We start from the raw sequence: 24,441 nt of genomic DNA, 5'->3' as shown, positions 1-24,441 counted from the left end.
TTTCTAGTAATAAAAGCAATACTTTCCTTGTTTTAAATATGACAAGATTACCGAAGAGTGTACAAAATAAAACCCAACAAATTGTGCTCATGGCCTGAAACCCCAAATGTTGACCAAGCACTGCCAAGGGGGCTCGTGGCTGGGACCAAGACAAGCTGGACCCCTTGGGCGGGCACCTCAGCAGGCGCCCTCAACGGCCACCTGCTGCCCCCCGCTCCTGCGGCCCCCCGCGGCTCCCGTGCAGCTGAAAGGCAAATGTCAACTGCATTTTAAGCTGTCCGTTTACGACGCCTTTTTCATCCCGTCCGTACACAACTGTCTGATAGATTTCTGGAAAGTTTAACAACTTCTGGTCACATTTCCAACATATTAATGAAGTTGCGCTAAAAAAAAACACCTCCCTTTCTTCCTGCACAGAATGGAAAATGCACCTGGAAAATGGGCTTGAAAGGTGTCCATGCCATTCAGGAAAACGCCCCAAGACCGGGGAATTAGGTCAGCCCCACGTGGAGCACAAGGGGCCAAAGAGGACGGCCGCTGGCCAGCTTTCCCTCGGGCACTCACCGAGTCCTGTGCCGACGCCTGGCCCGCTGTCGGGTTTAGCTCAGACCATGCCTCCTGGAGCAGGCATGCCTCCGCTCCCGTCCCAGTGGCCGCCAGGTGTGAGCAGCCAGCAGGTGCCATGGGCCTGGGTGCAGACCTCGTGGACTGTCACGTGGCTGCCAGGGGCCGCTTCTCCCAGGGCAAGGAGCAGGTTTCCAGGAGTCCCGTTTCAGTTTAGGAATCTCATCCACGAACTTCTCAGTAGCCCGGGCAGGTTCTCAGAGCTCTGGATTATGCCCCCCAGTCTGCAGAGACCACGCAGGCTGATGATGGCCCCTTTCCCTGCAGCACCAAGCCTGGGTCCGGCCCACAGCAGACACTCTGTGTCTGCTGCCGAGAGGTGCAGAGCAGCCCTTCTCAGGCCCCGGAATGTCTTACGAATTCGTTTGTTCTTAGCTTAATACAAAAACTCGTTGGTTTTTCTGAAAACTCGCTCCTACAGAGAAGTCCCGGAGAGTACTCCAAGCACCTCTTTCAAGCAATCTTGGAAACTAAAGGTTTCTTCACACGAGTAAATCCCTCACGGGCATTTCGAACGGCAAACGGGCTGCATCGAAGCCTTCTACCGCGACCAGCCCGGAGCCACGTGCAGGACGGGCGTCTGCTGGTTCTTCTCAGCACGTTCTTTACACTCTGTGTCTGAAAAACCTGCCTTCTCTAGAGATGTGGAAAAGCCGTCTCCCTGCCTCCCGCCTACAGATGCCGCAGGATTTAGGGCGATGATTCCACGACGAGATTTACACTTGCGTTGCCGACGTGGTTCCTAAACCCTCTGGGTCTTTCAGCACAGGACGGTGACAGAGAGGAGCTCCGTCACTCACGCTGTTGCCAGGAGGGACGAGGCTGACTGTGGATCCCAACCACGGGACTGACCGCTGTGCCACAAGAAAATGTCACCGAACTCAGTCCTTGCATCTCGCACGAAAGGCCCCAGACACTGAGCTTGATCTCCTACTCGATGCAGAAAGTCCTCCACGGGGTCCCTGGGGCTGGCGGTCCGTCCGCGTGCCACCATGCCCATGGGCACACACAGCCGCGCAGGAAGGGCTCACGCATGCCTGCTGGAGGCGCTAACTTGACCTCTCTGCCCACCATATCAGGGAAAACGTGGATGCAGCAGGGCTTAAAGTGCCCTGTGTCCCGGCAGAAGCAGCCACACCCAGAGCCCCAGTGCCTCCATGACTGTGGCTCCACGGATGTTGGGGCACGCACGACCCCCCCCCGCAGCGTCATGACGATGGTGACAAGGCTCACTGGGGAATCTTTTTTTTTTTTTTATTTTGACAGAGAGACAGCCAGCGAGAGAGGGAACACAAGCAGGGGGAGTGGGGGAGGAAGAAGCAGGCTCCCAGCAGAGGAGCCCGATGTGGGACTCGATACCATAATGCCGGGATCACGCCCTGAGCCGAAGGCAGGCGCTTAACAGCTGTGCCACCCAGGCGCCCCTCACTGGGGAATCTTGTCCCAGCTTGACGGACGCCAGGCTTTCCAACACACTCACGCGTCTCTGTCCTCAGAGCACCTGCATCCCTGGAAAGGTCCGGCTCTCACAGCACTCCCACCTGACAGCACCTTTGGGTGGCTCTCTGGTCAAGCGTGGGCTCCCACATGCTGCGCAGCCACCCTGGGCCACATCCCGGGCCCTGCTCCCAGGTCAGCATGCGGGGCCGCCTGGTCCCGGGGCTCCAGAAGGGCAACCCCTGTCCCGCCACCCTGACTTCACTCCCATTTCCAGGCGAGAGCTCTGAGCCGCGTGGGAAGAAAGGCACCTGCGTGGCCTCCCAGCCACGAGGCCGCCGCTCTCAGTCTCAGGGGCCGCAGCATGGAGGTGGCAGGAGCAGAATGTGGACACCGGGGGGAAAAGGAAAGGGGAAAAGGACTGAGAATAAACCCAAATTCTGCTGCAGGTAAGCTGGGAGGCCCTGGGGGGCTGCAGCATCCACCTCGCAGCACAGAAGGGGCACCAACTATTTGGAAAGAGGAGCCTCCGGAAAGTGAGGCAGGAGCGGCGGGGACGCGCTGCCCCCAGAAGACTCCTGCCCACCTGGACCCGGAGCACCCAGAACGCTGCCCCGCCCTGGCCACCAGCGCCCCTCCAGGGACAGCCCCATGCCATCGCCCTCGTCTGGGGAAGAGTGCCAGGCCCACGATGTCTGGACCCTGGGCACCTGCCCATCACACCACAGGCCAGGCAGCTCCGGGGGCGATCCTGCCCCGCAGGGCAGTCTGGGGCTACAAGCGCCACATCCGCAGGTCCTAAGCCGACTTGCACGGAAGGCCCATACGGTCCTGTGGCTTATTTCTTGGCACAGCACAAATGGAGACCCTGGCCACGAGCGGGTGGCTCCCATTCGCGGGGGCTCTCCGTCCCTGGGGGATGTGGCCGGGGCCGTGCAGGGCTGCTCTGGACACCGGGTGGGAAGCAAGGAACACCTCTGTCCCCTGTGCTGAAGGCTGTCTTGTCCACTCTGGGCTTGGCCCACTCACTGACTTCGGCCCTTAACCTCCACGGACATGACCACCCTGACTGAACTTCAGTTTCCCTGCAGGGAGAAGTGCGTGATTATTGCACAAATGGACCCCTGGAGTCCAGGCTTCTGCCCCCACTCCGCTCGGAGGCCAAGCCCCTCTCTGAGTTGAGCCATGCTGGCCCTCGTGGGGGTCCTCGGGGGAACCCTGCCAGGTCCATCACCTTCCTGTGCCCCCCAGCTTAGTGCCTGCCACCATCATCACATGTCACAGAAACAACAGCAATGGGGCCAACCGTGGGCCCCGAGGCAAACCCAAGGGCCTGCTCACGTTGCCCGCCAGCGCCCACACTCCTGACGGCCCCCCAGACGAGCAATGTTTCTGACAACTACAACCCGGCCCTCCACGTCTGTGGGTTCAGATGAGACACCGAGGCACAACTTTAACCCTCGCAAAGCTCTCCATCTGCAACGAGATGAACGGGTCCAATGAAGGGCCTGTCCTCATGGGGCTGTGACCCCCCAGCCTGGTCACAGAGACCTAAGACGTCTCTTGCCACAGACGGGACGGCAGTCGGCCAGGAAAGACACAGCGTCCCTCACCACACCACGGCAGGGTTTGTGAACCTCGGGGGTGAACGGAGGAGTCCGTCCGCGGACGGGAGACCTGCTCAGCCCCCGTGCATGGCCGGGGGCTCCAGGGGATTCGCTGGGCTCTGTGGCTCCCCAGAAAGCTGACCACAGAAGCACCTTTGTGTCACCAAACCGCACTTGACCTACAGTGCCACCGACCGCCTGCTCAGGCACCCGCATGTCCCTCTGTCAGGGGATCATCGATACCAAGTAGCCGGCGGCTTCTGTTCTGTCTGCACGTTACGTGTGGACCTTTGCACGTGGAGCGCGAACGAGGTCGGCTCAGCTCCGATGGGCTTGGTGCTGGCCGAGCTCCCTGCTGTCCGGTTCGGGCCAGCCAGGGAGCGGACCCTCGCTAGCCACAGGGACGTCCCTGGCTTTAGGCAGCCAATGGCGGGACTCAGAGTCACCGAATGATGACTTCGGATGAAGGCTCATCTACCCCCCCCACCCATTCCCTGGGCTGCTCCCCGCTCCGAGGGCTACTGATCACCGGTGACTCACGAGGACGTCCTCCCTTCTGCAGGGCAGATGTGTAAGAACACTCTGCAGGAGGCACGGCCGGCGCCGCGGGAGCCCTGTGACCCACCCACAGGACGGCGGGTTCCGGGACCCGGGGACTCACCCTCAGCGACAGACAGCAGCCAGGAGCACCACTCGGAATAGACATAGTAGCTTTTCATCTCCGCCACGGAGATTCGGGCCGCGCATCTGTCCCCCATGGCCCGGCAGCACCAGGGAGACGCTCTCTCCTGCGCCCGGTCCTGCCGCCCTCTGTGCTTGCCCACGAGCCTCTCCCACTGAACTTTGCTCCCTAAATCTGTGTGAGGGACCAGCTGACTTTTTACTTCCGTTTCACCCAGAGCGGAGACAAAGCCCTGGAAGGTGATTACCCTCCTGCCGCCGACATCTGCTGACCCCACCCCACGTGTGTACACGAGCCACGGCCGGCTGGCCAGCTCTGGGCGCCGGAGCAGAAAGGAACGTCCGGACCCACCTCAGCCTTGGTTCAGGGGGAAGGGACACGTCTGATGGCGCGACTCCCCCCGCTGCTGTGACGGCAACAGGACGGTCAGGTCCACGCCGCCTGCAGAGAGATGCGTGCCTGCTGGAAGCCTCGAATCCGACATGTCCAAGGTAACCCCTCGTCCCCACCTGCTTCCATCTGATAAGGTCTGAAGCTCCGGACACAAGTGACTATGTTTGGGAACAAACAGAGGTGGAGGCCGTATTTGCCCAGGAAGGTAAGCAGAGCAGAAACACAGGCACCTGTCCCAAGGCCCCTCCCAAACCGTCCAACTTGCTCAGTCTGTGGGTCTCTAACGCATCTGCGATGCAAAGTGTGAGCCCCACCTGGACACGCTCTCTCTCGGAGTCCAGTCAAGGCTTGAGCCGCCCCTCCCCAAGTGCCACCATCACTGCCTGCCCTGCCCCGCCCACCACAGGGTCTGGCCTCCAGAGGAACGGGGGCAGTGTGCCCCCAGTCCCTGCTCAGAGGCCCAGCCAGTGGACCAAGTCCAGCACCCTGGGCAGCAGGTACCCAGTCAGGCTCCCTGCTAAACTGCAGTCCAAGCCCTAGACAGTGGGTGCCTGGGACCAAGACCCCACAAAGACCCAGACGCCTCAGCCCCAGACCCATCCCCAGGCCTAAGCCAAGCCCTCCCCAAGCAGGCCGGGGGCAGGTAGTCAAAAGCAGTGACTTCAACCAAGTTGCCCCATATTTAAAATGATGAAAACAGCGATAATCAGCAGATTTCTCTAGAGCACGGAACCTCTCCTTACCAACTCGTGTGAGCCCGTAAGCAAGACTCTCAGCACAAGATCTCCTTGAATAAACACACTTCAGATAAAGCAGGACACTCTCCTCGCTCCTGCAGGTCTTAGCAGACCTCGCCTGAGTGTTCTGGAAAGTCTGAGACAAAACCACGCTCTGCTTCCTGAAGTTCCCGAGAAGCGGAAAGCCAGGTTTGCAAATCCGGCTTTTCTGAGAGCCGCTATGGGCGAGACCCAATGGATCCAGTGGCCAAGTGTCACCGCGCTTAGCCCCACACTCACGGTCCCCGAGAGCGCCCTCGCCTGCGGCTGTGGCCTCGCCTCCCATGCTCACCTGTGACCTGGCCGCTGGTCACATGGTCCTATGAGGTGTGGCCGGCGGCCCGTCTCACTGAGAGAGACGGTCTAAGTCACAGCCCCGACTCCAGCACTCAGCCCTCCGGGAACAGCAGGGAGGGACACACAGCTGTCTGGCCTACTTCAGAAAGGGCCTCATTGCAATTTACTGTTACGTTTTACAACCTTTAAGGTGCACTGATTTTCTAAAAGAGAGGAAACATGGCGAAGACGTCACCACTGAGTGCTCCAGTGTTTCCAGTGTGAGCGGCTGAGCTACTGGTTTCTTCTAGAATTCCTTCCAGAAGAATTTTTTGTTTTTGCATATGACCTTGTGGTCAAACATTTTCCCCCTTTTCGCATCAGCTACCAGGAAGCTCAAAGGGAAATTTTGTGATCACTTGCTGTGATCGATTCACCCAGGTGCATCAAATGTATTTATTTCCTGCTTTTAAATAATTCTGGCTCTGTTTAAATTCTCCATGCCAACCTGAAGCATGTTTCCATAGAGAGAATTTTTCACTTCTAAGTAAAACAATCTGTGTTCTCTGCTTGTTGACACTCAGCCAGAAGTGTCCCAGGGCAGAGCGCAGACCGGACGCCCCTCCCCAAGTGCTCAGGTGCCACTGTAGGTAGCGTTCCATGTCTGCAGTGTGGCAGCTCCCCGTGGGGCAGCATGGAGGTGACATCCCAGAGGCCACCCCAACCGCCACTCGATCAACGGCACATCTGTTTCTGGGGATCAGCAAAAACTGTGATCTCACAATGACGCACTGTCCCCACATCCTCCACTGTATCTGAAGCCTGGCCGGTGATCAATCTCCCAGCCTAATGATGCTTCTTTCAGGGCTCGAACCACGGAATGTCACTGGGCTGCCTGGTGAGGTCTGTCCACAGGGACGCAGAGGCCAGCCAACCCAGACACTCGCACACAGATGGGTTTTGAAGAAGGAACTGGGACAAACTTGTGGACAGGAAGGAAAGCCAAGGCAAGACTGCTTCTCTGAGAGCAAGAAGTTACCCAGCAGGGACCCAGGGGTGTGGTGGCCACACCTGCAGCTCAAGGAGACTTAGCCAGGAGATGCCAGGCTGGAGATGCCAGGGAGGCCAGGCTGGACAGTGAGGAAGGCCAGAGGGCAGGACGGTGTAGGAGGCCAGGGGGCAAGAGAGGAGGGAGGCCGGGGGGCAGGACGGTGAGGGAGGCCAGGGGGCAGGACAGTGAGGGAGGCTGAGAGGGCTGCATGGAGCCTCGCTGACCCAGGGCCTTACAAGGCACTTAGCACTTAGCTGCCTGTCGCCCACATTGGTCTTAAATACCAGCACATGCAGCCTCAAAGGCTTCGAATGAGCACTAAGGAGTAAAGGAGAAGCATGTCAGGTCAGCAGCCCCTCGTCCCTCTGAGAGGACACCACTGGGACACTAAATCCACTGTCCAGGCCACATGACTGACGTGTGGGACAGGCTCAGGCCCGAAGTCACCCTCCCCCACGCGGTCTCCGGGTGTCAGGACGATAATCCCGTCCTCCAGAGTCGGGGGTCCTCTGGGCCACCCTCCCGGAGACAGAGCACAGATCCCCCAAGGCCACCGGGGGTCTGGTCAGATGAGTTGGGGAGCCCCCACGTGTGTCCGCTGACCTCCAGACAGTGGGCTAGGGGTGGGGGGGAAGCCGGGAGGGGCACAGACACAGCATCCACACCCCCAGCGAGTGTGGGGCAGGGGTCCATATGGCCCATCGTGATGGCCCCACTCACTCTACAGAGCTGGCGGAATCCACGAGAGGGTCGAGGCCGTTACTTAACCCTGAACATGTGCACGGATGCAGGTGAGTGCGGGACAACCGCCAAGACCCAGAAGCAGTCAGGCTTTCAGGCCGTAGGCTCCGTCCTCGCCCCAGAGGGGAACAGAGGGAGGCCTTCTGCCCACGGCTGAGTCCACCCCCGCCAGGGGCCGTCAGCCCCACCAGGCCACACGCTCAGCCCTGCAGCTTACGCACTCGCTTCGCCCACCCTCTGGGGAGGCTACGTGGCCAGCGCCACGCTCCACCTGCCTAATGGGGGGAGATGCTGGGCGATGCTGTTACTTCTGATGTCTCTCACCTTACAGACATCAAGGGCATCTGTGTGAAGGGATGCCGAGGTCACAGAGCCTGCTGCTGCCCCAAGGTCAACAGCAAACCTCCCGTGTCCAGGCCCCTGAAGGAGGGAGGGGTCCTCCCGGGAGAAAGGACAGAAATCAGGGTCAGGCTCTTGCCTCCAGTTCGAGCTGTTAGGACACCCGGCTCCGGAGGAGGTCAATCCGTGAAGACACGACATCGAGCCCCATGAGAATTCCCAGTCCTTCAGAGGGGCGCGCACTCCCCAGAGCCTGTGCTCCTGGCAGGGCACCGCTGCCCATGTCCGGCAGCGAGGAGGGAGGCCAGGAGGCCACCAGGGTCAGACGCTGGGGCAGGATGCCAGAGGCCCTGCGGCAGGCCCCCACCCCCCAGGACGCCCCCAGGCAGCGGGGGCACCATGCGTGAGACCCCTCCTGCACGTCCGCCCACATCTGCCCACCCGCTGAACGGACCCCCCAGCCCCTGGTCCTGCGCCCTAGACAGCACCGCCGCATCCCGTCTCACCTGGCTGTGGGTGCCTCGAGGCCCCCCAGCACTGCCGGGGCCGCAGCCGGAGCCGACGCTGGAGGCCCCTGAGAACCCCCCGAGATGCTCCCCTCGCGGCCATCCTGTTGTCTTCCTCCAGGGACGTGCACGGGCCAACAAGCTCTCGCGAAGGCCGAATGTGGCCCCGGAGCCAGAGCCACACGGCTCCCACCGCCCTGCAGGCCTCCACTGGGGACAGTCGAAAACAGGCGGGCACCGGCGGCGTGGGGGAGGGCGCCCCCCCCGGCGCTGCACGCTGAGCTGGGCACACGACCTCCAGTGACCTTGGGTTTACCAAGTCCTGAGGAAGAACAACAGAGCGTCCAACCAGCTCGCAGAGTCCCCAGCCTCCACCTCCAGGCCTCAAGCTGCAACGACTGTGGGCTCGGACAGTCCACCCGGGAGCCCAGAGCCGCCTGCCCGCGAGGGCCCGTCCGCAGAGGCTGCTGCCGGCTCCCTGCCTGTCCCCTGCCAGGCAGGACACAGGCCGCACAGCGATCTATTTGCAGGGCTTGGGCGTTTCCTTCCTCGGAAGGGGGCTTGTGCTGGCCGGGGCTCCCAGTGTCAGGGACCCGCTCCAACTGCCCGAGCCAAAAACACCTTCCAAGCTTAGGAAGTCTCGAGTTCAAACAAACAACTACAAGGCGAGAGGAAGGGAGGGGAAGCAGCCCCAGGCCTTCTTGAAATAAACTGGTAAATTCCTCCATCCGTGACCCCTGCCTGTGTCCAGCTTGGGAGAAAGGAAATGATAACACTGCTTTGCTTGGCGAGTGACACTTCCCAGCGATGCCCAGCGCGCCCCTGGCCCGACGGCTCCAGACCCTGGTGCCCACGCCGTGTCCGAGGTGGCGAGTGCCCAGCCCTGCCCGGACTGTCCCAGAGCGTCCTGCTGCGTGGGGGTCGCAGCAGGAACACCTCCAATCCTCACCCCTCCCCTGCCGGGCAGCTCATTCAGTGCCACATGACAGAGGCTCCGAGGGCCTGAGTATTGTACGCTCAAGGTTGCAGGATAGAAACTGACAGACGATCAGCGCTCGGGTCTGTCTGAAAGGCCACACTTGGCCCCATGCACCACGGGCACCCCTTTATCGGCCAATGCGGCTAGAGCAGGCATCGCTGGTTCGCCGCAAGATAACGTGTTTGTTTCATTTTGGTCCCTTGGCGCCCACCCTCCTCCCATGAGTGTTCACAGGCTGGAACTGGAGACTGTGTCCGGCTCGGCCCGGAGGGGGCAGCAGCCCCGGTGTCCACGTTCGCCTCCCCTTGGTCAGGAGCAGACTCACACCTCTGAGCAGGAAAGGTGCCGAGACCATGAGGCAGGTGCTGGCACCCCTCGCCTCCACTCCACCGGCATGCCCGTCTGGGCGGTTACCTGCCCTGTGCAAGCCTCCAAGTTCCCGGGAACGCAGCCAGCGAAGCCGGCCCCAATGCCGCACCCATGAGAAGCAGCAAGGAGGGAACCAAGCAGGGGGCCTTTCCCCAGAAGCAAGGGAAAACCGTGATCCGGCCTCACTGCTGTCCATCTCGGCCCCTTCATGATGGCTTCCTAGCAGAGGCCATCCCGGGGCGCATGCAGGAGGAAACAGATGCACGTTTGATGTGGCGCGTCCAGGACGCAAGCCCTCTTCCTGTGACCAGGGACCGAGCCCTCGGCTCCGTGCAGCCCACAGCACCTCAGGAAGGACGTGTGGAAACATGGCTGCTCTGTGTCCATGGGAGCTGCCCCCACTAGCAATGCATAACTGCGATGAGCTGCCCGTCTTGGGTTGTTCTGAGGCTGGCACCAAATTTCTCCCCGTGTCTGTCCTCTCCCCACGCAAGCGTGAAGGTGTGCGTAGATCATGAGAACGGCAACGTCAGCCCGCTCGCCCAGACATGCACGTGTGCACACACGAAGACAGCCCATGGCTCAGCCTTCAGCACGTGGGTGCGGCTGACCCAGGGTCTCCTCCTTCTCCAAATATGTCTTAAAGATGTTGGCAATGAAAACCTTTTCCAAAAATCAGTTCTGAGACACAGACCTGCTCACAATCTCGTGGTCTCTCTGTCTTGTATGTTCACAGCCTAGGGTTTGGGAAATATCTTGAAACCACGGATCTTCCCAGGCTTCAGTGGGCATTTCCCCCCCTAAGCTCCCTGGTGCCAAAACACAAAGCACCCAAGTTCTCGGTCCCAGGCCCCTGCCACCCAGGTGTGCTGAGCACAGCCGGGGGAGGCTGCAGGCATCGGCAGGTCACTTGAAAACTGGACTGACCCTCTGGGAACCCCAAGAGTCTATTTTACTCAACATGACCTCCAGCTACTGTGAAGAAATTCCTATCAATAACTGGCATGGTTTTTGGCAGTGAAGAGTTTTAAATTAATCACATCCAGGGAGCAGGGAGCTATCTAGTGCAGATCTTAAATGAGACGCTGGGTGCATGGAAACTCAGCCCTTGGAGGCGGACGCCTGGCTCACGGCTGCGTGAGGCCGCAGCCAGTCCTTCAGGACTCAGGTACAACAGGCTCTTCTCTCTTTTTCTTTTTAAGACAGAGCGTAGAGGAAACAGCCCACGTACACCCACCTGGGTCTGTGGATTTCCACCAGGCCAGCCCACACAGGGGCAGCCCGGCTGCGCCTGGGAGCCAGGGCCACTGAGCACACTCCCTCTTCCCGCTCTGCCTTCTCCTCACTGCCTGTGTCCTTCCCGGGTTTTCCCCTCAACCTGGCGCCTGGCACCCCGGCCTGGCACACAGACGGTTCCTTCTCCCTGCCGCAGACGCTTTCCCCGCAGTCGGGCCAGCACTGAGGTCCGCGGGCACCCACACCCAGCAAGCCCTCCTCCTCTCAGCGCCGGGTCCCAGCCCCACCGGCCGGCACTGCTCCAGCTGCTGCTGGCAGCCCCACCGGACGACGATTCCCAGCAGAGCCCTGCTGCTGGTCACCACTAATTGTTCCCTGTTTAACGGGGGCTTTGTGTCCCTTCCACTGACAAAGACAGGAAGCTCTGGGAGCTGGGCAATCAAGATAACCCGTGAAACACGCTACAGCTCTGACCCGCCGAGGCCGCTGCAGCCCGGGAGGGACCACGTCACCGGGCAGCGTGCGGAGCTGCTCACTCTTGAAAAGGAGCTTTTTGAATGACACGCTTAACTTTTTAAAGTAAAGGATACATCACTGCTGACCAATCACGACAAAATCTAGAGACTGTGGCCAAGTTATACAAATTTAGAAACCAACTAACACTCAACAGGGGACAGGGCGGTAAGTGGTATTTGCGGTAATTTTAAATAAACGTTTCCCTGCTCCGGGAATGTCGCGCGGCACGTGAGACGGAGGCCTGTACTTTCCGTGTGAAGTTCTGACATCGGTCAGGTTACGCGGGGGTCTGTGTCTGGAGATTGTTCACAGAGAAGCTCTGGATCCGGGGAGGACCTCACGGTCTTGTTCTGCTAGGGCGGACGTGCCGTGTCTTCCTGGCGCGGCCAGAACAGAGCGGATGCTCCCTAGGCGCGGCCGGCGAGCGCATGAACGAGGGATCCGCCCACACGGCGGACTGGGTTTCAAAGAGAAAACAGGACAGGTTTTAGCCCTTTGAGGATTGGTGGGAGCACAAAACTATACAACTGGTAAACCACGGAGACCTAGTATCTTCTATTCAACAGCTTCCTATATTTTGTTACTGTTTAACAATCAACTGACATGTTCTCCCTTCCTAACGATTTTAAAAACTGCCTCTAAAGATTAAGTGGCATTACAAAGGCGAAGTTGTCCTCGGGGCATCGGTTCACCATTGGTTCACCTAAAATCTTGCTAAAAATGTCACCAATGGGTTTAACACTAGTCCTTCCTTCTGCAAAGACAAAAAATTGTTTTTCACACTTCGGGGACTGGACTCGCTTCTTGGACGCGACTAAAAATTGAATGACAAAAAGCCAGAACATTTGCTCAAAGTCCAACATAGTTACACAAAAGCCACTTAGTCTCTAAAATCCAGAAAGAACAATCGGCTCTATTCTGTTTTCAAATTTACAATAAATTTTCTAGAAAGCCTCCTACCAGGGTTGACCCCCTCTCGGTGTCTATGTACCTTTGGGGATTGAAGCTGGGATAAATTTCCGCTGGGGGAGGGAAGGCGCTGCCCCTGGGAGGCCCCTCCACAAAGAGCGGGGTGCCAAGGCCCAGACCTGGTGGTGTCCCCAAACCAGCACCGCCCTGGAGAGCCCATGTCCGCCCGCTCAGACGCTCCCCTTTCTTCTCCCTCGCCCAGAGAACCCCCACGTGTGACGACGGGGTCGCTAACAGAGTAATAGAGTGAAAGTGCGCAGCAACACCCCCAATGCACGGCTGTGAGCCGGCCGCTGGTCGAGCAGGTGCTCACGTGACCATGAGCAGCCCTGCTGAGAGCTTCCCGCCTGCAGGCAGCCCCGAGCGCCCGCTCTTCACGTCAGCCCTGCACAGCCCCTGTCCTCACGGACCCACGGCGCAGACGAGGACAGCCGGGCCCCGCAGTTCCCGCCAGTGACCTCCGCCTCCCTGAGCACAGGCTGGCTGCCGGGGCGTCTGCAGGGCAGAGAAGCCCATGCACACTTCATCCAAAGAGAGCCATGAGAACATGACTGCATTTCCGCTTTAGCACTTGATTAGAATCCGGATTCCAGAATTTTTGTGCGTGTATCAGCCGCACAAGCTTGTTCACATTTGGGAAGAGACGACAATATTTTTATCTCCAAAATCGGTCGCATAAGATGAACGAGTCGGATACATTCTCAGGTGATCAGAGATGGAGTTCGAAATGCTATTCTAATGGCGTGAGTCCAACTGCAAGGATCACCGAGAAGCAGGTGCAGAGACGACAGTGCAGGTGCAGAAGCGCCTTCGGGCAGAAAGGAGGGGCCTCCAGCCGAGACGGCGCCCTGCGGGCCGCGGGGAGACGCGGCAGGTTCACGAAGGGCCGCCTCCCGCTCTGCAGCAGCTTTGGAACACTCATCTGGTTCAGCTGTGAGGCCTGGGGCCCCACGGGACCGGGAGAGCTGCTCTCCTCCACCGAAAACGTGTTCTTCAGGAGTAGGACCCACCTGACGAGTGGCTGCGTCTGGAAACCTGTGACTGCCACGTCTAAGATTGTTATTAGTTAGAACCACACGAGGGTCTCTCGGGTCATGTTTTGTATGTTGACTGGCCCCTGAAAGTCTGATGCTGGATGGAATTCTCTTATTCGGCTGGCGCAGATGACAGCACCAAAGGTTCTCTTGCCAGGAGCACCTGCCAGACGAGCGGCTGCAAACACGAGAATCCCCACCTGTGCCCGCGGGAGGCCCGCGTCCACGGCAGCAGCACCTGCGTCCACCCTGAGTGGCCTGTGTAGGCTCAGAACCCTGGGGCTCCCCAGGATCTGGAACTGGCCGTTATTCTCAGGGAACCCCTGACACAGTCGGGGTTCAGAGCTGATCCGCGAAGCAGTGAGCAAACCGTGTGAACAGCACATCATGGAGTGCCACACGGGGGCTGCCTGGTAACGGGCGGGTGAGGTCCGGAGGTGGGAGGTCCAGGAACGGGTCCCAGGAGGAGGGAGGGCAGCAGCACGGTGACAGTCACCTGGAGATGCTGGACACAGGCAGGCCCAGACGGACGCCCGACGACCAGAAGCGTGTTGAGTGCCCGGATCTGGTATCTCCCAAGGCACACACGCTGACGGGAAGCCAGCTTCACGTCCGTTGTCTGCTTCACTTACGCGAAAGATAATTAGGGGACCGATGCAGGAGCATGAATGTGACTGATTCCTGCGAATCCAAGGTCATCCTCTTCCAGACGCTAGAACCGTCCTTTGGGATTGCCTTCGGGGTCCCCTCACACCTTAGCGTGTAGTCAGGGTCTTCTAGACGCCTGACTTCTCCGACCAAAGACCCGTCAGCTGAACTTCACTGTTCGGAGCCATGTCCACTGAACGTGGACACCTCAGATACATTTACAAAATATTTTGAGCAGAGGAAACGATTTGAAAGCCACTGGATCTGAGCGCTGTTGGGCCTGCCGTGGGTCCCCAGCTTGCCCCTCCAAGGCACTCGCCAGCTCCGCTCCGTGCCCAGGGCCACACCCACGGGGAGCTGTGTTTCGAGTGCTTAAGAGAAATATTCCCTTTTGGTTGAAATCTGCCTCCTGTAATTTCAACTTATTGATTCACCCGGAGGCCAAGAGAACACCTCCATCCCCTCAAAACGGTCGGAGCTTGCAAGGCTGGAGGGCAGGGCCGTGCTCCTGGGGGACCCTCTGCTTTCCAACAGCAGTCAAAGAGAACATTTCAGTATCTATCTTAAAAACGAGAAGACAGTGGAGTCACCCTGAGGCTGGGTCTTTTCCCACTGGATGGCGGGTTGCTTAGACCACAGCAGGTGCCACGTTAATGCTGCATGACAACCCGTCCCCAGTTCAGTGTCACGGACACGTTGTACCCCCTGCACACAGCTGAGGGCGGGGGTGGGTTCTGCTCCATTTGCCTCATTTTGGACCCAGGCCGAGGGGAAACGGCTCCCCCAGGCACATCTCCCAAGGGATCGGCAGCAGCAGGAAGGGGCCGCTCACCGCAAGCACATCTGAGCACCAGATCTGCCAGAGCAGGTCCCACGGCCGAGTGCAAGTCACAGATCGCAGACCTGTGTCCTGTCCCCGGCGGAGGGGGCAGGAGGAAGCGGTCGCTGGAAAAGGACCCAAACAGTCTCATCACCCCATCTCGCTCTCTCCCCCTCCGTCCACCGAGGACCATGCAGGACACAAAGAGAGGCCTTCTCAACTTGCAGACGGCAGAGTAGGAAGTTCCTCTGACGTTCGCAGACACGGTCAGCCATGAATGCAGCGTGTCCGCGGCGGCTGGAGATGACTGCGTCCCTCTGTGCTCTCCATGCCCTCCATCATTTCTGTTTCGTCCGAAGGTCAATGTAGCCAATGATAGTTTCTCGAGCACACATTTTCTTTCCAAAAAATCAGGGAAGTAGTCACAATTCTCCGATCTTGGGGGTTTCATCTTCTACCGCAGGCCCTCAATTCAGGCCGACACGTGCTGTTGCCCGTTGCTCCTTCAGCACATACGGAGACAAGTGCCAGGCCCAGGACAAGAGGTCAGACAGGGCATCAGTGAGCCAGGGATGTGGCAACACAGCCACAAGACAGGCAGCACAGGGGGGACAGCGCCACGCCCAGGGGTGTGGGCAAGACTCCTGGGAGCGGCCCTGGGGCTGGTGCCTGAGGGAGGGCCCCAAGTTAGCAGACGGGCAAGCAGGAGCTCCAGGCGGGGCGGCACGGGCACCGGTGCACAGAGGTCCTTGTTTTCCATCTGATTCGTCTCTGGAGGCCACTGAAGGAGCGAGCTGCCTTGCTTCCGCTGGCCGCTGCCCTGCACAGTGGTGCCCTCCGCACCTGAGCTGACATCAGACCACCCAGCCGGGGCGGGCCCGAGCATCTGCATTTCCAACAAGTGTCTGGGTGACACCTGGTGGGAGACCGCATCCTGAGAACCCCCGTCAGACGCGGGGAATCAGCAACACCTTCAACGGACAATTCCCAAGGAGCATAAACCACTGAGTTCACCCCGAGTTTCTCTCTGCTCCCTGAGTCCCTGCTGCTGGAGACGCAGGCACTTCCGGCGGACCGCCTTATTCACGGTAACCTGCAGTCCCCGAGGTCATTGTCACACCCACCCCATCACAGATCTGAACTACGTTAAGTCGCGTCTCTCCCCCCCACACCCCCTCCACCTGCCTGAGTGGCAGTCCTCCTGAAACGGCGCAGCACGCTTGCAGCTGGATCCGAGTAAGCAGCTCCTACTAGATTCCAGCACCGAGACAGAAGCCCACAGGCATGCGGGCGGCATGAACGTGGCTGACAGAGACCGTGCTGGACGTTAGTTTGGCGGGAGGCCCCGGCCACTGCACGGAAAAGCCCCGGATTCAGCGTCCTGGGAAGTTCTGCGCACCCAGGCTGGGTCACCCCGAGAGGACTATTTCCTCGGACAGGTGCACCACGGTGTCAGGCCACAGTGCTCCGAGGTCATCCTGGGAAACTTCTGATCCCGAGAGCCCCGTCTTGTGGCTCTGGTCCCTCAGCTCCCAGCCCGCTGCCACGCTAACCCCGTCTCAGCCACACACCACCTTCCCGGGGGGGGGCAGATGGCCCCAGAGCCGCAAGTGGCCGGGATGGCGCAGGTGGGGGCAGGCGGGCCACCCTGTGCGCCTCCTTCTCACCCCGCGTCCAGCTCGGTCAGCTCCACCTTCAGAACATGCCCAGGACCCCCCGTCCACACTGCCTGCCACCCACCCTCCCCTGGGCCAGGAGGTGGCCTCCTGGTCACACAGCAACGCCACCTTCCCAGCAAGCCGCTGGACCAGCCTTTAGAAACCACAGCTCTGCTTACGTGTCTCAGAGGCTCTGATTTCCCGGAGTCGAGCTGAAGATCGAGCTGTGGCCCAACCTCATATGCAATCTGGCTGTTAGGGGCGGAACTGCCCCCCCACAGCCCCCCCACCATTCCACATGTCCACGTCCCAACCTCAGGACGTCGGAACATGACTCTATTGGGAGACGGCGACTTTAGAGGCTGAGATAAAATGAGGTCACCAGCGTGGCCCTACTCCCACGTGACCAGGTCCTTATAAGATCAGACACAGCCACAGAGAGGGACGACCATGTGAGGACACAGGGGGCAGATGGCCATCTGCACACCTCAGGAGAGGCCTCGGGAGAGACCAGCCCTGCCAGCGCCTTGGCCCCAGACCTCCAGGGTCCAGTAGGTGGGAAAAAAGCCTCCCGCCTGTGGTTCGTTACAGCGGCCGGGGCTGACGAGTGTATGGGCCCAAACCCTCTGCCCTCGCATCCTGCTCTCCCGGCCCCGGCACCCCTGGCCTCCTTGCCATTCCATCCTCACACACCAAGGGCTCCCAGACCCCATAGTGCAAACACAAAAGCCACATTATGCCCAGAAGGCACTTGCCAAAACTAAATACCACACAAAAAATTCTTAGGCTAAATTTGGCATTTCTGGCTTAACTACTTATTTTCACATATTAAGCCAAGCGGACACCAGCTCCACACAACTTTGCATAAAGGGAAGCTGGGTGAGGACGTGCATGCTACAGCTTGTCTCTGCGACGTGGGGTCCCGCTCTGCCGTGTCACAGGCTGACTCTGTTCAGACAATCCACATTGGCTCAAGGTCACTAGGGACACGGATGGCCATCAGACAGCATCGGGGACCAAGCCCTCGGCATTCCACCCGGAGGATTCTTGGTGACGGCAGCACACAGTTCTGGTTTCCAGAAGCATTCTGGTGACACAGCCCAGGTGTGAGGCCCGCCAGGATGGCCACCTGCTCACCAGGTAGCAGCTATGAGGACAGGCAAGGCGAGGCTCATTCCCAGTGCGGACTGACACGACCCAGGGAGAAGGGGACAGCAAACAGAGGGCTCCTCCAGGGCAGGACTGGGGCGGCCGCATCGCACACGCTCCGATACATGCCAGGAACTGGGGGCCATGCAAGCTTTCAAGTAGGTTTACTGTCTGTGTGCACCCACATCCGTGTCTCTGTCGGTCTGGCCCCCACCCACCTGCCCATCCACCCTCATCCCGCCGTCTGTCTGACATGTCCTCATCCACCCACGACAAGAGCTAGTATCTTGCTCGAGGCCCGTGAGCACAGGAACTGGCCGCACACTTTAACATCCTCCCCCCGCAGCCGCTCCCGAGTTTGCTTCCCGCACCAGCACCACCAGCATCACCGGAGACCCGGAAACCGCAGCATCTCAGGCTCCGCCACGCACACTTCCTGAACCAGGAATCTGCGACGATTCCTTCCAGAAGGTTCAGAGGCCCTGGCTGAACGACCACTGTTCTGCAGCCGGCTCCTGTTTATTTATTTATTTATTTTTAAAGATTTTATTTATCTGACAGATAGTGAAAGAGCGCACACAAGCAGGGGGAGGGGGCAGAGGCAGAGGGAGAAGCAGACTCCCCGCAGAGCAGGGAGCCCGATGCGGGGCTCGATCCCAGGACCCTGGGATCACGACCTGAGACGAAGGCAGATGCTTCACCGACAGAGCCCCCCAGGCGCCCCCAGCCATGTTTAAACCGACTACAGATCCATCTCTCCCTCAAGTGTTTCTTGTTTTTTCCCCAATTACTGTGAATCCAAAGAGAAAACCAAAGTAATGAAACTGCAGGAAAGAGAGCCCTCACACAGCAGAGGAGCTTTGCAAACCGCTCCTGGCCTTGTGATCAAAGATCAGATTCAAGAGCACGCCCGCCGTAAATTCTCAAGGTCAGCAGACACAGGTCCACGACCACGTGGCAGCTCCCCCCTCAACGGGCAGATCCGCGCGGACCCGGGAGTAGCACATCAGTCTGAAGGACAGACAAGGCAGCCACGTGTCCAGGCCAGCGGACAAAGAGAAATGCCTGTCAGTTGGGGTGGAGCCACAGAGGAAAACAGGCACGAAGCCTTGGAAAGGTCACTGAGTGCCAGCCCTCCCCTCTGACCTGGTCCTCGGGGGTCGGGCCCCAGCCCCGAGGCACTAAACCAGCATCCAGACCTGTGTCCTGCCGTCTGCCGCTAAGTGCCGGTGACCCTGGGGGTGCCACGCCGCTCTGACCTCTGCGGAACGGCGGTTCGGGACAGACTGGGAGTCCTCTAAGGATGGGCGAGGGGTCTGGCCCGGGCTGGGGAGTAGGCTGACGTTGACCTAGATTCGGTCCCCACAAGGGAAGGTGTGCGTGCCCCACAGTCCGTGGACGGCGCTGCGTCAGTGGCACGGGATACACACCTGCTCCACGTCACAAAGCCTGCCTTTGGGGGCCTCGCACGTAGCCGGACAGAAAAGGAATTCGTGCTGAAGGAGACGAGGGTGTTAGTGGGACCCAGGCAGGGGTGCCGTCCTTCCCCCACTAAACAGTCCTAGGTATTCAAGCGGGCATCTGTTGACCTGGATTTGACAGCGACCTGGTGAAAACCGCAGCTGTTGGGAGCCCATATGTGACAGAGGACACACGTGTGGGACTTGCCGCTCAGTGCGAGGCCGTGGCCAGCATTAACGCTCGGCTCGCAGCACGATTCCGTGAGCAGCCAGGGCCCTTCCTGCTCTTCTCAGTCTTTTCACAATTCGAAATGCACATGCGTCTTTCCGAGCTCGCTCGCTCGCGAAGAAACCTCCATCTCTAAAGCCCAGGCAATGACATCACTCTTGGAGCTGTTCCTGCTCCGTCACTCTGACTCCAGAGCCCGAGCAGGGGGTGTGAAGAGCAGGGCGGGCAGGGGTGCTCCGCGGGTCTGCGACCCACCATGCCCTTCACCCCATGACACAGGGCAGACCCCACACTGAAGCAAAAGGCAACCGAGTTCCAGGAATAGGGAGCTCTTTCTGGGAGTAAGAGGCCGGATGGCACACGATGGCGTTATTTTCTTTTGACCCATATGCAATAAATCCAGCAGCTTTAATTACAAAAATCACCATTAAACACGACATGCGTCCAAGAATCTTGGTTAGACCATCACACGCAATGACGTTTAACCCCTGCTTTGCTCTCAAAACCCAGTGGGGTCTCCCACTTACGAGAGAGGGAGGAAGGGTACCACCCCTAAGCCAAGCGACAGACTCTCATCTCTCAGGAAAGCACTAGACCGCGACGTAATGATACACAACACCGCATACGGCAGCATCAGGCAAAAACTCGGCAACTTACTTTTACACGGCTATTTCCTCTTCATTTCAAGGAAAACTAGTGAGCGCGGACGCCCTGCTCCCGCCCAGGGCAGCATGGAGACCCAGAGGTGGCCGATGGAAAGCGGAGAGCAACACCCAGCCGGCTCAGCCTTCTCTCAGATCTAAAGGAATCCATTCAAATTGCTCCTCAAAGCTCATTTTAAGTAATCTTTTAATTAATACACAAAACGGAGGTCCGGTTAGGCTCCTCCCTCTTACCTACACCATTCCCAAGCGCTTGTCTTAGTTTTTAATTTAATAGAAGCACCTGATTAATTCAGGTTTTTCCTCCTGAAAATGAGCTGCCGACAGCCGCACCCCTGCTCCGGGCTCTAGAAGCCCTCGACCCGCAAATACGGATGCGTTCTCCAAACGCCCGGACGTGCAGGCAGCAGAAGGGGGTCTCGGCCGGGCTCGGCGCACCGCGGGCGCTGCGGTGGGCAGCACGTTACCTAACCTAGGCAGGGCGAGCGCGGGCGGACCGGCGATGCCCCTCACATCTGCTCCCTGCTGCCACTGCGGGGAACAACACGAAGGCTGTCATCCAGGAAAGAGACGCGTCCCCTACGACTCAGCACATGATGTCAGGCTCAAGAACACAGACTCAAGGCCACTCCTACCCGTGTGCCTGCAAACCGCATGGAGCCTCTGCACCATCTCTTCCAGAGCCATCTCTTCATTTCTCAGCCAAAACCTCATCCTCCGACCGAACAAGTGACCCTCCGCAGCTCGCTTCCCTCCGCCGCAGAAGGTGCCTGATGGGTGGGGTCGAGCGTGTGGGGAGGGGGCACGGCCGCGCCTCCCTTCCTGGGATTGGTTCCCGAGCCCCGCCAAGGGGGCGCGCCCTGCGGCAGGGGGGCTGCTGGGCGGAAGCGGAAGCGGCGCGCCTGCCCCGCGAGTCCCCACGGCCACCCGGGAACCGTGCGTGTGCGCCCCCGCGCTCGCCCTGGAACCGTGCGTGTGCACGGCCGAGGTCACCTGGAGCCCGGCTTTGCGCCCCCGCGGCCACCTGGGAGCCCTCACAGTACCAAGTGTGCTCCCCGCGCAAAGGCACAACCTGCCCCCGTCCCTAGCAGCCCCCGGTCTCTGCGCCTTCCTGGGGAAGAAGGAGGAGCTGCGGGGCGCGAACAGAGGCTGAGGTGGCCGCCAAGGTGGCGCCGGAAACTGCTCCCCCCACTTTACCTCCGGCTGCCCTCGGGCAGGTGCAGAGGCCGCATGCCGCCCAGCTGCCGCAGCTCACTTGGTCCACAGCGGCTCCCCGGTGGGTCCGCGGGTGGCCGAAGTGGGCCGCCTGCTCCCCCAGGCCCAGCCACTGGCCTGAGGACGCAGAGGCGGGGAGGGAAGCGCGCCGGGCACTCGCTGGGGCCCTCCGACTTCCCCTTGGTTGGCACGTAGCCACTGGATACATTTTACACCTCAGTGCCCCATAGATGGGAGTCTCTGTGCTCAGGCCTACGGCTGCCACCTCCTAGGACTAGGGAACAGGTGTGCGGGCATTATGGGCCCGGGGCCGGGCCTGTGGTTGGCATTACAGGTAGCGTGCCCTTCCTTACGGAGTATTTCAGGAAGAAGTGCCCATTTGCACACACAGTTTAGGAAATGCAAGCATGGAGCGGCTGAGGTCGCCCTGCAGCAACTGTCCACATGAGGACACCAAGGGGGGGCCCAGGGGTCAGCAGACGAAGGTGTAGCAGCATCTGCCCTCTGAGAGGTCACGGGTCTGGAGGGCAAGAAAGATCTGGAAACTAACTGCTGCACCGTGCAATGAAGGTGAAGAGCCCCAGGTGCCACGCGTGGGTAAAACCACTTCTCTCTTTTTTGTTTTCCATCAAAACCACCAGCAGCTCCGTATGTTCAAGCAGAGCCCGGTGAACGGAGGCGCCCAGAAAGGTGTCACCGCGGAGCGGACAGGGAGCCCTCCCCCAGTCCTGGCGGCCCTCTCAGGAGCAGCCGCCGCTGTGCCGGACCCACGCACCCTGCCTCCTCTTCAGGGCAGAGCCTAAAATGTGTGCAGGGCAGGCCCTCCCCTCCCCAAGTGCGGTGGGCGGCACCCGACGTCCTGCTGCCCCAAAGGCAACAACCCCTACTCGTATGTCCGTATGCCCGACACCCCCCACTTTTCTTCCGCCCAAACCAGCCCCCCAGCCCCTCTCCTGGATGGGACACCCCTGCCCCCAGGCAGCTCCGCCTCCTCCCTCGCCTGGTTCAACCCCTTTGGGGCACAGAAGAGTCCCCAGGCGGTGCTCAAACTTGAGATGCGGTGGGAGCCCCAGGGGCTTGCTGACCCCACACGGCTGGGCCCCCCACAGTGCTTCCCATCCAGTAGATGTGGGGTGGGGGTGGAACGTGCCTTTCCAGCAGGATCCCCGGCGGTGCTGACGCTGCTGCAAGGGCTGAGAACCCCGGCGAGCCTCGCCCATTTTTAAACCAAAACTAAGTGGAGGGCTGAGAGACCCTCTGCCCCTGCTCTCGTCGACTCCTGTGCTGTTCGTGCGGGGGCCCCACTCACACTCAGCTTCCTTCCTCGACCCCGTGCCTTCCACCCTGTCCCCTGAAGTGCCTCTGGCTGGTGCCATCCCCGGACCAAGCTGCTCACTCCAGCCGGGCTTCGGGGCTGAGTCTGCTGCCCTCTGTGCTGGCTGCTGCTTACGGGTCCACGTGGCCAGGCCTCGGTGCCCAGATGTTGGCTCAAACACCAGGCTGGATGTCATTTTGAGGGTATTTTGCAGATGTGATGAACATGTAAGTCAAAGACTCTGAGCAAAGCAGATCTCGCTCCCTGGTGTGGGTGGGCCTCGTCGATCAGTTGAAGGCTTTGGGAGACAAAGACTGACTTCCCCTGAGGAAGACGTAATTCTGTCTCCAGACTGAAGTCAGACCCCACCTGCAGCATCGGCTCTTCCTCGGGTCTCCAGCCCACACCTGTCCTGCAGATTTCAGATTTACCAGCCCCACTGCCATGAGAGCTAGTCACATAATAAATCTCTTTCTCCTTCCCTTCCTCTTTCCCTCTCTCTTCTCATTCCCTATCAAACCTTACTCTCTCCTTGAATTAGGGCACAAATGGTGCTTTCTGTGAAAATCATTTCATATTTGCCTGAAGTATAACAGTCATAACAATACCACCCAACATTTACTGAGCCCTTAGGGTCCTCCGGGGACCCTCCTAACGTCTTCGAGCTCAGTCTTCACAAAGAGGTGGGCACTACTGTTATGCTGTTTTATAGAATACAGCACAGAGAGGTTAACTTGCCCAGGGTCACACAGCTGGTCAGTGGCAGAGGCAGGATTCAAACTCAGATGCAGATATAAACACAGACCTAGACAAGCAGTGTTCGCTTCCAAGAAATGTCATGCGCTTTCAGCCGGACCGCCATCCCCAAAGTCCCCGACAGGAAGTAAGGGACAGGGGGGCGTGTAAGGTCCCAAGCCCAAACTGGCCCGTGGGTCCCAAGGGCACAGACCTGCTTTCTATCGCTGTCTTGCCCCCTCCCAGAGAGGAAAAACAGGACATGACTGTTCTCCCGCCCCACGAGGCCAGAAGGCGCCCAGGTGGGAAGGCGGGCGTAATGTTACACCTGGATACCAAACACATCCTCTTAGCAACCATTACAGAAAGTTAGCCATGAAAGGAGGTGAGAAACAGGAGAGCTGGAAGGGTTCTGAGAAACCAGGAGCCCTGGGGAGCCTGCCCTCCTGAGACAGGTGCGGTGCTTTGGGGGGATGGGGAGACACCCTGGGCTGGAAGTACCGGCTGCCACCATGTCCGTCCTGTGCTGCCCTGCCCCACAGCAAGGGGGCAGCATGGGGAAAGGGGGGACTTGGAAAGAATGCTCTGAAGAAATCCACACCCATTAACAGCTGGGGAGTGGGGCAGGTGCATCCTGGAGCAGGGATGGCCACAGGCCGCTCCTGAACAACTGCACCCCAGGCAGAGCCAGGCTGAGCGAGGCAGGTGGGCTCCCTGCCCCTGAGGGGGCCACTCTCTGCATGGGGCTGGCCACTAACAAGGACACGCACCCCTATGGCCTGGTGGTGAACAAGCTGGTGAATGAGGCCCATGCAGGGGCAAAATCCCCCGTGGAATTGATGGGAAGCCACATGACAAGGTCCAAGACGTGGGCAGCCTCTGTTCCTGCAGTGCGCTCTGGCACCCGCCACCATTGTTCACAGACACCAGTGTTTGTAGCAGTGTGGCTACAGTATTGGGGCAGGGATAGGGTAGTAAGGGAAGGGGAGGAGAAAGGAGGGGGGCGGGAGTGGGG

At 59.5% G+C, this 24,441-nt stretch overlaps 1 protein-coding gene across 9 annotated transcripts in view; it reads right to left on the bottom strand.

The window, feature by feature from the left end:
• The window catches only part of MCF2L (MCF.2 cell line derived transforming sequence like), a 142,797-nt gene that overhangs the window by 77,558 nt on the left and 40,798 nt on the right, over positions 1-24,441 (bottom strand). The window contains exons 1-2 of one of the 9 annotated variants that reach the window (XM_034665498.1): positions 20,797-20,914; positions 20,157-20,298 (exon numbers count right to left, since the gene is read on the bottom strand). The exons of 4 other annotated variants lie outside the window; for them this stretch is intronic. Coding sequence is in view for 4 of the 5 variants with exons in the window: in XM_034665495.1 (XP_034521386.1) it covers positions 8,433-8,535 (103 nt within the window). In the remaining variant the exon portion in view is untranslated. Of the gene's footprint in view, positions 1-8,432; positions 9,156-20,156; positions 20,299-20,796; positions 21,039-24,441 lie in introns of those variants that run through there. 4 more of the 9 variants (XM_034665497.1, XM_034665496.1, XM_034665499.1 and 1 more) reach the window with 4 other exon arrangements.

Source organism: Ailuropoda melanoleuca, chromosome 7 (assembly GCF_002007445.2).
Source record: "Ailuropoda melanoleuca isolate Jingjing chromosome 7, ASM200744v2, whole genome shotgun sequence".
Classification (NCBI taxonomy): Eukaryota; Metazoa; Chordata; class Mammalia; order Carnivora; family Ursidae; genus Ailuropoda; species Ailuropoda melanoleuca.
This window is presented reverse-complemented; position numbering and strand designations above follow the sequence as displayed.